The sequence below is a fragment of the Sinocyclocheilus rhinocerous genome, unplaced genomic scaffold (assembly GCF_001515625.1).
Source record: "Sinocyclocheilus rhinocerous isolate Xijiao unplaced genomic scaffold, SAMN03320098_v1.1 scaffold946, whole genome shotgun sequence".
NCBI lineage: Eukaryota > Metazoa > Chordata > Actinopteri > Cypriniformes > Cyprinidae > Sinocyclocheilus > Sinocyclocheilus rhinocerous.
Window position 1 is genome coordinate 717,485 of NW_015633151.1, and position 14,264 is coordinate 731,748.

General features: G+C 36.1%; 1 protein-coding gene across 3 annotated transcripts in view; it reads left to right on the forward strand.

Moving 5' to 3' along the window:
- LOC107743167 (histone deacetylase 9-B-like) overlaps nucleotides 1-14,264 on the forward strand; it is a 41,723-nt gene that overhangs the window by 9,229 nt on the left and 18,230 nt on the right. For 2 of the 3 annotated variants that reach the window (XM_016556295.1, XM_016556294.1), the window contains exons 2-5: nucleotides 5,700-5,941; nucleotides 6,029-6,179; nucleotides 11,660-11,780; nucleotides 12,584-12,705. In XM_016556295.1, the coding sequence (XP_016411781.1) occupies nucleotides 5,700-5,941; nucleotides 6,029-6,179; nucleotides 11,660-11,780; nucleotides 12,584-12,705 (636 nt within the window). The remainder of the gene's footprint in view (nucleotides 1-5,699; nucleotides 5,942-6,028; nucleotides 6,180-11,659; nucleotides 11,781-12,583; nucleotides 12,706-14,264) is intronic. The other variant, XM_016556296.1, reaches the window with a different exon arrangement.

Genomic DNA, 14,264 nt, shown 5'->3' on the forward strand with positions numbered 1-14,264 from the left:
AAAACCACAACTAAAGACAGTTCATGAAAGCTAAAGGTGCTTGAAATGTTTGTGGTGGTGGGGGGTTAAGGGTTGGGGGTAGGCAGAGCAATAGCTTACATAAATTTGACAGGGTGCTCATATTTTTGCCCGAGTTAAAATTACCAGATGGCTCCACACGTTTGACAGTCTTTCACACATTCCCTATATTAAGATTGTGCTCAGAAAAGATATTTAGCCCAGTTACTGCTGTTTGCGATTCTCTTTTCAGCTCAACTGGCGTTAATACATCAACAGCTCTTCTTGGCTTCATTACACATAATGTTCTTGCAAAGGCTCGAGGCCAAAACACGAGGTGTGAGTGTGTTTTGTCTCATAACATTGATTTAGTGCTGATGTCAGGTGATGCAAAAATGGCCCACGTCCCACTGTAGTCTCAACAAGTGCCTTGTTAGCATAATTAAAATAGAGTGGCGGGACTGACGAAAAACATGAACGTCATCGCGGTTCTACAGCATCCAACCTGTTGATTCATCTAGTCAACAATGTATTATGAAACCTAAGTGGACTGAAGCAATATAGGTCTTATCGAATGACGGAATCGCTTGACGTTTGGTGTTAGTGGTTCTCACACATTTTATGTGCTAAATATGAATACGTGAATACAGTACTAAAACACAGGCAAAGTTCCATGTGTACGCAGTGCAACACCTCTATTGAATGATACATCATGAAACAGTCAGTGTGACCAGTGCAGTCCCTTTCCCGAATGAAGTGAATAGTAGGCACGGTTGCCAGGTTTTCAAAACAAAACCCACCCAGTTGCTACTCAAAACTAGCCCACAACTAGCCCAATTGCGTTTCGAGGGGGGTTCACCGGTAAAAATCGCACTCCGGGAGGTAAAATTCAAATTTTTCGGCAGGGTTCCTCCAGTAAAATTCGCATTCCAGGGGCTAAATATCACATTATTGGGGGCGTTTCAATCCGCGGACATGAAAAACAGCCCGCGGCAACAGTGTTAAAGTAGCCCAATTCCGCGGGAAAACTGGGGACTTAGCAACACTGAATAGTGAATCAAAAACTTTCAGGGCAACCAGTGTAGTTTGATTCAGGAATTAATGACTCTTATGAGTTGGTTCTTTTTAGTGAATCAAAACATTCAGAGCAACCAGTGCAGTCTGATTAATGAATGAATGACTCCTATAAGTCAGTTTTTCGTAGTGAATCAAGAACTTTCAGGGCAACCAGGGTAGGCTGATTCAGGAATTAATGACTCTTATGAGTCGGTTTTTCATAGTGAATCAAAAACTTTCAGGGCAACCAGTGTAGTCTGCTTCGCAAACTAACGATTCTTATTAGTTGGTTCTTTGTAGTGAAACAAAAACTTGCAGGGCAATCAGTGTAGTCTGCTTCGCAATCTAACGATTCTTATTAGTTGGTTCTTTGTAGTGAATCAAAACATTCAGAGCAACCAGTGTCCAAAAGCTTAGGCAGCTGACTTGTTGCACAAGGGTACCTCACAAAACTCATTTCGGACTGACTTCTGAGCCAGCTTAACTCTTTATTGATTGAACAGAATAGAATTTTGTCTGTAAGTAAATATTTAATTACAACAATACTAATTTTTCACTAGAAAGGACATCAAAAGTTGAAAAAAGTTATTCAAAACATACATTTACACAACAACTAAACCACAACTTTTAGATGTCTTTTTTTATTTTTTTAGCTCAAACGCACAGGATTGTGGGATATCATAGGCAGCGAAGGATACATCTATGCTGCCTTCAAAAATTAATCAGATAAAGGTATGTCAGTAGACAGGATGTGACACGATCATTGAATTCCTACCTCCGTATGATGCCTGCATGCTATAATTCCTGAACAAATAACTCTAAAGACGTGGAGCTTTTATAGTGAATCAAAGAAATTCAGCACAACCAGTCTGATTCACAAACGAATGACTCATATGAGTTGATTCTTTGTAGTGAATCAAACACAGACTCTGACTGGTTGTTCATATGAAAGTGTGTACTTAAAGATACACATTGTGTTTTTTTGGTAATATATATATATAAAAAAAAAAAACATGAATTAAATGTTTTTTTTGGGGTGTGTTTAGTATTATTGTTCAATGCATAATTAAAGCCAATTATTGGATTGTATTAATGCCAGCTCTAAAAAGGCAGCATAAAAAGTGTAAAATCACCTTTTGCAGGAACTGATTTAAACTCATTAATGAATTGATCTCATCATTTTGGAAGTTTCCCCAAATATTTATTCTTAAAAGGTATTAAAAGACTTGTTAATGGAAGTGTTAAGGAACCAGAACGGTGAAAAGGAATCAAAAAAGTAATCATGAAATTCTTTCCAGTTACCATCCTTAAACCCTATAGTTCACATTAAGAAGAAGCCTTTTGACCTTTGATGACGTCAACGCTTCTCTTCCCAACAATGTGTCACAATGATGTCACGCTGTCTGGAACAAGGTTAAGTTGTGTTATCCAGAGGGCCATTTGGTCTAACCTGGTCATTCTTAATCTTCAAACCGCCTGCTACCAGTTGAGTTGGGAGGTGTGAGTGGGTTGACCTGAGGTTTCTTTGCCAAGAGCTCGGCTGGATGGTCGGATCAAAGTGTATCTTTTTAATGATGGTAGTGGGGAGGGCAAGCAGGGAAACATAAGATAAATGAGATATCACCATGGCGAGCGCTCCAAGCCAGCAGGTGTTTCTGAGGCTATTTTTAGCTCCATTAGGGCAGCGAGCCCAATGCCTGTGACTCATTGTTGAAGCTCATTGGCTGACTCCATGAGTGCTGTAAGAACACAGGCTGCTCTTTGTAAAGAGCTCTCTCAAGTCAGAATTAATATTCCCCCCATCATTCCGGGATGCTTAGGGTCATCTGTTTGGCTCACTAGAGAGAGCCGCTCCTGTCGCTTCAAAGTCGCCTCTCTTCCGAGAAGTGCCGTCACGTCAACAAACCAAGGTGAATTTTTGCTAAACACCCAGAAGTTGGACCTCAAGTGGAGCTGACAGGCATAGCCGACGTGTATCAGTGTCGACAGAAACTGTGAGAGCTTGTGTGTGTGTGTGTTTCTGTCTTATATAAGGGATGATATAATATCCATGGGTGCTCTCGGGGAGGAGACACCACACAGCGCAGCTCAATATCTGCAGGAAGAGGAGTCATTATGTCGCCAGCGTTGCCATGGCAGCCAGTTTGGGTGGTGGATTGGGTGTGGGTTTTGTCATAGTCTAAGATTGCACCACTTGCTTTTATGTTGCTATTTATAATCAGCGGTTGCGCATGCAGACATTTTTGATGATGGCGGAGAACATTATGTTCAACCAAACAAGCACACAAATGCTTTACCATTAATGTGTGAATTGCTGCGTGTGTCACTGTAAGTGCCTTGCTATGGCAACTCATTAGGGGAATATTCTAGGCTTAAGAGACACTGGTTCATGGATAGAATTCATGGTTTAAAGGCTTTTCCTCTGTGTGTGTGTGTGTGTGTGTGTGTGTGAGAATGGAACAGGTGGTGGTGCGTTATGCCAATAACAAGCTTTCTGAGGATTTAAGTTACATAGCTAATGAATCTAGTCTCTTGCATCCAGTGTGTTTATTGAAATTCTATCTATCTATCTATCTATCTATCTATCTGTCTGTCGTTCTGTCGTTCTATCATTCTATTGTTGTGTCATTTTGTCATTCCGTTGTTCTATGTATTGTTCAATCTTTCTATTGTTCTGACATTCTATCTATCCATCCATCCATCCAGCCAGCCATCGTTCTGTCTGTCGTTCACAATATAAGATATTTTGAAGATTGTTTCAACTTTTTTTATCCCCATAATGAACATAGTAGGATCCCAAACAACAACTTCGGACTCCATTGACTTTCAGTTTGGACGAAAAAAAAACTGTCTTTTCAAAACGTTTTCTTTTGTGCTTGACATAAGAAATAGAGTGATACAGGTGTGGAACAACAAAAAAATTTAATAGAAATGACATTTATATATAATAAATTACATGTTATTGATTCTGTTTATCAGTCATTAAGGCTATGTACTAAAGTGCTCATTAAAAATTATCCAACTAATCCATCATGCTGACTAATAGGAAAAACCATTTGACATAATCATGTTTCCAGACACTTGCTTACTCAGTTAACCTTAAAGTGACTTGATTTCTGTGTGGGATTTCCTGTTGTTACATCATCCCCAATTGTATAACAACCACTGTGTGATTTCTCTCAATGCGAAATTCACTGGACCATAAGTATATCCTGACCAGCTGTTCTGTAGACTTCTTTGTCTTTCTTCTCCACACCCATAGATCATTCTGTACGTATACACTTTCCAAACGCCATGTCTTCGTAATTGCTTTTCGTCACGCAGAAGAGTCACAGTCTCTTATGATGAGCGTCTCCTCTTATCTGCTTTCCGAGGGACTGTCCTCCAGGCTTGCTATTGATTTTCACTGTCTCTCGGATATATATATAGTTCTTGGGACCTTGGGGGATGCCCTCTGCTTTTTTTGTACCCAGTGTATTACTTGTAATGAGGCACAGCTTGAAGACTACAGCAGCAATTTTCCATAATGGTAAAGGTGTGATGATGGCTCTAAGGAGGGAGGATGATAGGGGAATAAGAGGCAGGAACACAAATATCACAACTTTCTGAACAACAGACTGCAGCACTGCAGTCTCCATACTGACCAGAGAGGTCAGTCAAACACACTGGACCAAACCATGGCTAGTAATAACCTTCAGAATTGCTCATGGAATGCTGGCTGGGATTCTTATTTAGACACACTAATGCAGAGTTGTTTCTACTGTATCTCTGCCTACTGTATCAGAGAAGCTCATACGGGGCCATACTTAGAAACTTTTGATGGGGGAGGTGTTCAGCGGAGGAGGGAAATTAGGACATTTTTTTTCTAGCACGTTGGAAGATTCAGCTTAAGACCTGCTCACACCAAGCTATAACTATAGTGTTAAACATAATGTTTTTTTTAAAAAAATCAACAAAATGATAATGACACAGGAACAATATTGTTAGAATCACTTTCATATTGATTTTTTTTAACAGCTGATTAACAATAAAAATGATAAAAACAATGAAAGCCAACTTGACTTTAAAACACATACGGCAATTATTTTCACATTAATTTTTAAATAATAAAGTTTAAATTTAATGTCTCTAAAAGTGTCAAGTGGTGTAACTATTAAGTAACAATAATAAAATAAAATAAATTCTCTTGCAATGAATACATGTGAATGAATAAATTGTCACGGTAAAAAATTTTTTATTTTATTTTATTTTTTTTTTATAAATATTCATGAAGTCATGAATGTCATTATGTTTTGGAGTAGTGAACAGATTGCATTTTACACATGGTCTTGACATTAAAAAATGTCAAATTTTCTGATATTGACCTTGTCATGAGTGTCTCCAGGGGTCCTGTATATGACATAACATTTTTTTTAACTATGCATGGTGGTTGTACCACATGACTTTGTTGGCTGCCCCACATGACTTTGATTTGATGGACTCAAGTTTTTCAAATATGACCAATTTCAAAACCGAAGATATTCATATCCCCATATATGTATACCTGATCATTTAAATATCTCTGAATAATTAATAATAATAAACCATCAAAATGTAGCAAAGACTTTTTTACTAAATCCTTCTATTCTCACTTCTTTATTTCTCAGTGGACATTAAACCAGAGGTTCCACTGGCTCTTGATCCGGGCTCCCCACTGGACCTACGTACAGACGTTAGGATGCAGAGCTCTGCTTCAGATCCCACTGTGTGGGAAAGACAACTCCAACAAGAGCTGCTCCTCATTCAGAAACAGCAGCAGATTCAGAAACAGTTACTCATTAGTGAGTTCCAGAAGCAGCACGAGAACCTGGTTCGCCAGCATCAGGCCCAGTTACAGGAGCATTTGAAGGTACCAACACAACCCTGTTGTCATACTGAGCTGACGCAACACAGTCCAACTAGATGAATAAATGTATAATAAACATCTGCCTCTCAGTTGCAGCAGGAGCTACTTGCTATGAAGCAACAACAGGAGCAGCTGGAGAAAGAGAGGAAACTAGAGCTCCAGAGTCAGGAGAGAGAACTGGAGAGACATCGCCGTGAACAACATGTCCTGGTCCTCCGCAACAGAGAGAAGAGCAGAGAGAGTAAGAGCTCATCATCACGCTCACCCACACAACACTCAAACACTCCACAACCTGTCTGTACCTAATACCGTCCAAATGTCATCAGTCAAATCAAATGACACATTTATATGACGTCTGCTTCTTTTACATGTTCACTTGAGAAGGTGTTGAACAACACAGGATGAAAGTTACCAACAAAAAAAAAAAGATAGATCTGGGCTGGCTAACTGTAATATATATATGTGTGTATGTATGTATGTATATATATATATATATATATATATTAGTGCTGTCAAACGAAATAATAATCCAATAATAATAATAATAATAATAGTCCTGTCGCATCCAAAATAAAAGTTATTGTTTACATAATGTATGTGTGTGTACTGTGTACATTTATTGTGTATATATAAATACATACACATACAGTATATATTTCAAAAATATTTACATGTATATATTTTAGTGCTGTTAAATGATTAATCGTGATTAATCGCATCCAAAATAAAAGTTTTTGTTTACATAATATATGTATGTGTATTGTGTATATTTATTATGTATATATAAATACACACACATGCATGTATATATTTCAGAAAAATATGTTATTTTTATATATTAAATATATTTATTTATAATATAAATTATATGAATATAAATATAGACATGTAAACACATGTAAATATTTTCAAAATATATACTGTATGTGTGTGTATATTTATATATACATATTAAATATACACAGAGAACACACATATAATACTCAAACAAAAACTTTTATTTTGTATGCGATTAATTGTTTGACAGCGCTAATATATTTATATTCATATTATAAATATATTTAAAATATAAACAACTTATTTTTCTTAAATATATACATGCATGTGTGTGCTTTTATATATACTAGGGATGCACCGATACCACTTTTTCCAGTACTCGCCCGATACCGATACTTTTATTTTTGGTACTTGCCGATACCGAGTACCGATACCAATATTTTCATTGCATTTGTACATTTTTTAAATATTGGGTACAGAAACCAAAAGGGTATGTATAATGTTAGTTGGTTAACTTCATTTATCAAATAGATACAGTCAAACCAAAATATATTCAGACACCTTCAACATTTCTCACATTATCACAGTTTACTCGCTATAGTTTAGAAAATGGTAATAAAACATGACAAGAACTCAGAGTTAAACGGTGTCAGAACAAATTCATCTTGATAACGCTAGATAATTCTGATAGAAAGGTATGTAATAGATTACAATCAACCAAAAATTAGACAGCTATGACAGTATTTACACAACTATCAATACTTAGTCGGGCAACCCTTAGCCTTAATGACAGCATATAGTCTCCTGGGCATGCTGTCAACCAGGTTCATGCAAACCTGAACTTCAATTTTTTCCCAGACTCGGTCTGAATAATTTTTGGACACAAATTTGTATCAATTTTACTGGTAGTCCACAGTATGAAGAATTTTTGGGTATGATTTGTCACAGTTTACTTTATTTTGCCATCCTCACTTACATAAATTAACTATAGTGTCCTGCACCCACTAGTAAAAAAATATCAAAAATTATATCTGGTCTCTGAATCATTTTTGGTTTCACTGTATATCCTTCGGTTATTTTCACACTTAATTATGCCCATTAAAATGTATTTTACAAGTTTTTGTTACTTTCACTGTTCATTTTTTTGCTCTATGGTACATCATCTTTAATTTAATAGCATTAGAGCTGCTCCATTGCAGCGGCTTAGTACTGTAATCACGCGCTTTGCTGTAATAATGCAGGGAACCACTCGTTATAAATCTCCTAACTGTGATATTTTCAGAAATAGAAGTCGCGTTTTTTCATCTGAAACGTGCTGCGATTTATATTCCAAAGCCACTCATATAATGCAGAAACACTCAAGCAAGCAAAACACGCGCAACGCCTGCACGTGTTTGTACTGATGCAGAATAGTACAGTCTAGCGCATTTCACACAGGCTGCTAGATTCACTTTCGCTAGAAAGTCGTGTATGCCTAAGGTTGAAAATAAATGATGATTATAGTGAATGCCCCTATGAATGGTTTTATTTGTACGATTTCGTTTTAATCCAAATGATGCGTGTGCTAAGTGAGTGAACATCAAAGATCACACAACAGAAGTGCGCGCGTGCTCTCTCTCGCTCTCTCTCTCTGTCTCTCTCTCGCTCTCTCCCTACCGTTAAGTAACTTGTGCATTGTTTTACTTACTTGTCTTTGACATATCCGACCGAACTATAAACTTTCCAATGATGTCTGTGAGAAAGGTATATTCACTCGACAAGCTCGCGCATCTGCGCCGCCGCGCGCTCAATCCACTCAGCGTGCTTTGTTTATCAGCTCGCACACATCAGCTATACAGGCGTTAATACTGAATGTTTAACATTATATTCACAGCTGGCGCAAATCAGCTATACAGGCATTAATACGGAATGTTTTATATTCATTACATACATATACTTCGTAGACATCTTTAATCTCTAATAACTCCATTCTGCTGTCTGATGTCGGTGTTTCTTTGTCTGAATATGGCACTTATCACATGCTGTGTGGTATCGGCGTTTAGTTTCGGGGCATTTTAACGAGCACGAGTACGAGTACAGGAGTTCAGTATCGGACCCGATACCGATACCAGTATCGGTATCGGTGCATCCCTAATATATACATAATAAATATACACAGTACACACACATATATTATGTAAACAAAAACTTATTTTGCGATTAATCACGATTAATCATTTGACAGCACTAATATATATATAATAAAATTACAATTAATTGTATTATATATACTATATTCTATCTAATGCACTTCAAAATTAAGAGCTGCAACCCATGTTCTTAACTAAGAAAACTTAAGCCAGAAAAAAGCCTGAATTGACTTGTACCTGAACTTTAAATGGGACTCAACCCTCTTTTTATTTGTGATATACTGTCTAAACTACAATCTAAATTACATTCACAATGGTGTTTTAGGAAGCCAAACAAATTCGAATATAATAATAATAACAACGACAGTAATATATTTTAAAACAATTGCACTGTAAAATTAAAATGAATATTTCATAGGTATATTATTTTTGCTTTACACTACAGTAGGGAAATTACAATACTTCTTTCCTAATTTCTACACTTGAAAGAGATATTTTGAATTTGGACTGCATTTGAAAACGCTAGCTGTCAGCAATTCATACCACACTTTAAAGACATAATAAATATACACAGTACACACACATATATTATGTAAACAAAAACTTATTTTGCGATTAATCACGATTAATCATTTGACAGCACTAATATATATATAATAAAATTACAATTAATTGTATTATATATACTATATTCTATCTAATGCACTTCAAAATTAAGAGCTGCAACCCATGTTCTTAACTAAGAAAACTTAAGCCAGAAAAAAGCCTGAATTGACTTGTACCTGAACTTTAAATGGGACTCAACCCTCTTTTTATTTGTGATATACTGTCTAAACTACAATCTAAATTACATTCACAATGGTGTTTTAGGAAGCCAAACAAATTCGAATATAATAATAATAACAACGACAGTAATATATTTTAAAACAATTGCACTGTAAAATTAAAATGAATATTTCATAGGTATATTATTTTTGCTTTACACTACAGTAGGGAAATTACAATACTTCTTTCCTAATTTCTACACTTGAAAGAGATATTTTGAATTTGGACTGCATTTGAAAACGCTAGCTGTCAGCAATTCATACCACACTTTAAAGCTTTCATTTTGACAGAAACAGCAGTGGAGCTTTTATTTTAAAGTAAAAACTTCAGTGAAAACAGGCTTACAAAAACGCGTCTCACTACAAATCTAGTGAAATGCTGTAATCCTCTGCCGCGAAAATAAAGCATAACTGGTGGCCGTTGCGTCCCCAACGCGCGCTAAACTCACAGCATGTGCAATAAACAAGTTCACTGCATTCATTCACGGTGAACGGAGCCGTTCTGAGGCGCGGAAAAGAAAACACCGGATCACAAGCTGATCGCCTGGACGAAATGCGCTTCGCTTTGAAACGTGCAGCGAAAACAGACTTGATGAAGGAATTAGGCCATATTGTGCTTTCGGTTTTAGTTCGTTTGGCAGATACAGTACTGTGCCAAACAGGGCCGCTGCTGGCCAAATGGGTGCCCTACGCAGAATAGCATTGTGGCGCGTCACGTGTGCTTATACTGCCTATACTGTGTTCATCATAAAATTCATTTTTTATAATTATATGTATATAATATATATGTTAATGTTTAGATTTTTATTTATGTATATGTTAATATTAATATAGAATGAAAGTGTTTTTTTTTTGAGCAACTGGGATGGTGCCCCATGGGAGTTGGTGCCCTACGCAAACTGCGTTCTCTGCGTATAGGGAGCGGCGGTACTGGTGCCAAAGCATAATGGCCCAAAACACAACTTTAAAGAACTTTTATGTTAGAATAGCCTAATAAGTTTAAATATATATTTGAAAACTACACTTTCCCAGAAGACCTATCGTTTCATATCGTCATGTGACCACGATAATATCGAGACAGTTTTGATATCGCGATATGCTATCCCTAGTAGATAGTTAATATATATAATATATAATCATTTTATTATTTATGTGGGTGAATCTGAAGAATATTAATTCAAATGTATGGGTGAATCTCATTAAAATACATGAAAATTAAATAATTACATTAAAAATAACAAATCATTATCTTTATTTAGTAAACATACAGCTATATGCTTTTTATATAAACAAATTAATGGCAGTATATACTGTATATATATAGAAGGAATAAGTAAATATATGATTACAGGTTAAAAAAAACATTTAGAGGAAAATGTGCTTAATTATCATTAATAATTAAGATAATTAAAATATTCTCATAATTTAAAAAAATAATGCACCATTAGAATAGATTTAGTTTTCGATAGTTCCCTTTTCAGTAAGCAGACAAAATTTCTTATTTTTGTCTTTTGATTTTTAATAAGAAATGTGACTTAATATTAACACCCTTGACAGGTTTCATACAGATTACCCATAAATAGATCAATTAGAACTTCAGTTTTGCACAAAGTTTGTTTTAACAGCCTTCAAGAGTGCTTCACTGCTGCTGTCCAGAAGAGGGGGATATTCCTTCATTTGTTTAAAGGTGCTCAAAAATGTTTAGCCAGTGATGTTACAGAGGCATCTGAACTGGAGCGTGTGGGTGAATGTGTAGGAGAGATGCTATTGTTTGAGGCCGATCCTGCTGTGTCTGGGAGTGGCAGTAATACAGTCATTTCTCTGACCTTGAACTAAAGCCAAACTCTGGAAGCATTCTTTCTGTTTACAGTGACTGTATCACGCTAACCACAGAATGTTAGTCGAGCTCTGTCAGGAATGTCTCAGTTTTATTGTATCTATAATTTGAATCAACCCCAAGATGTTCATAATTTCTGTTTGTGCGTCTCCTGGTCTGACAGGTGCAGTGGCCAGCAATGAGGTCAAGCAGAAACTCCAAGAGTTTCTGTTGAGTAAATCCACCAAAGACGGTACAACCAATGGGGTCCCCCAGAGCTCCAAACTGTGGTACACGTAAGTAACCTTCACATACCTCAAATACCTTAAAACATTTGCTGTTTTAAAAGAGCTGGATTTTTTTTTCAGACTGTTCATTTTAAATTCATTTAAATTTAAATACTATTTAACAATGTAACTTCTTAATAGATAAATCTAAATATTATTCACTATGATTGTAAAGTTTGTGGTCGGATTGGGATTGTAAAGTCTCTTATGCTCGCTAAGGCTGCATTTATTTGATCAAAAATACAGTAAAAACAGTACTATTTTGAAATAGTATTGCTATTTAAAATACCTGTTTTCTATATGCATATGTTTTAAAATATAATTTATTCATGTGACGGCAAAGCTGAGTTTTCAGCATCATTACTTCAGTCTTTAGTGTCACATGATCCTTCAGAAATCATTCTAATATGCTGATTTGATGCTCAAGAAAATTTGTGTTGCTTAATATACATTATTTTTAGGATTATTTAATGAAGATTATGTTTAAAAGAACAGCATTTATTTAACATATCTTTGTAACATTATAAATATCTTTCCTGCTTAATAAAAGTATTAATTTCTTTTTTTTAAATCTTATTTACTCCAAATTTTTGAATGATTGTGTATTTAAATGCTGTAAAATATTTAAAAAAATAAATAAAGCAAGACTGGAGGAACATTTCAGACTTTCCTAAAAAAATGTAGGTGATTTGAACTAATAATCACTAATGTGATACTAAGGTGGATAGTACTAGAGCACAAAAGAGCTGTCAGCTGTATTTATGACTGTGAGGTAAGTTCAGGAGTTCAGTTTGCATCTCCTTTCTGTTCAGGGCCTCCCATCACACCTCTCTGGAGCAAAGTTCACCTCCTTTGGGAGGAGCGTCCTCCTCCTGCAAGATCTCCCTGCTCTCCCCACTAGACTGCCGGGATGACTTTCCTCTGAGGAAGACAGGTAGGTTTCTAAAAGTTGGCCTCTCAAAACTGTCACAAAAAGACGTTACTCACACTATCGTTTCGTAATATCATCATAATGTGCGTTGCATTCATGAGACATACTACAAATTATATTTACCGTATTGGCCCGAATATAAGACGACCCTGATTATAAGACGACCCCCTTTTTTCCAGATGTACCTTTTGGAAAAAGGCTTTTTAAAAACCAAATCTTGTTTTTTCTCAGTAAAACACATTTTGTCTTCAATTATTTTCATATTGCATATTTTTCCTATTTTAATTTTTGTTTTGAAAGTATGATAAAAACTGGTAAAATGTACCAACAATCACATTTAAAAAAAATACCCTTTTTGATATACCATTAAAAAAAAAAAAAAAAACAGGTAGCCCATCTGAATTAGGACATTAGGCTATCCATCTAATAGTAGCCCACCAATATCTTATTAACAGTAGAAGTTAAATCTTACTGTAGTCGTCAAATCTTGGTACTGTCTTACGTTTTAAAATCACAAAGGGAGTTTGGTCCCATCAGGCTAACGTGACAGTCACGACTCATGCAGCTGTAAGGTTTTCTGCTTCTTTTGTTTTTACTCGCGATCTTTACAACACGCATTACATTACGTATTTCATGGCACACTCGTTTTATGCGTATTTGGCGCCACCTATTGTTGTGGGTGTATTATAGAAAAAAACATCGTCTTATATTCAGGACAATACGGTAATTTCCGTTTTTATTGCTTTATGAAACATGGGAGGTGGGGTTACAGTATGACTCAAAAGTATTTTTCCCAGAATTACAAGATCCCTTGAGAGACGACGCATAGGCTCAGATTTGCATTAGTGGCAATAGTGACTTATCAGGGATAGTTTAATGAAGAGTGGATTTCCACAGTAGGATTTATTTTCCTCTGAGCATGCTATAGAACCACAAATTTCCTAAAACGCTAAAGGTATATAATTTTCAGCTATATAAGAGGCTTTAATTATTTCGAAAATCCTTGACTTTTCGCAGAAAGCACCACAGGTTTGTTGACTCAGTGCTGGAAGGAGTCTCGTAGGAAGTCAGTATTAATGTGAGTTATGACTCCCACTTGGCTGGCCAGTCATGAGTTCTTGCAAAGGCCGAACTGTTCATAACTGTGCTGTTAAGTCACGGAAATGACATTACATTCCTTCCCCTTTGTGTCCCTTTGAATTATGACGGTAAACAATTATACCTGCTTAAATGCTTTACCATATGGGTTGGCATGTTGTGTATTTACATAATTTAGGGATCAGGCAAGTGAGGTTTAATCCTAAATTATGCGGACTGTGTCTGCCAAATGTAAACTAATCTAAGGTAATTATGTAGGTTGTTCTGTTCAAATAAGCACTTTATAGACACATGAAAGAGACGTGTTTATTGTCTTAGCTTTTGAACAGTAACCTCCCAGTTTCAGCATCAATTTCTGCTTCGCTCCACTGAAACCAGCCAATATCCTGAGAACTAAAAGGAGCGGAAGGGAATCCAAACAGCCTGCTGAGAAGAGAAAGCAAGCCCTAAGGAAAAAAAACTGA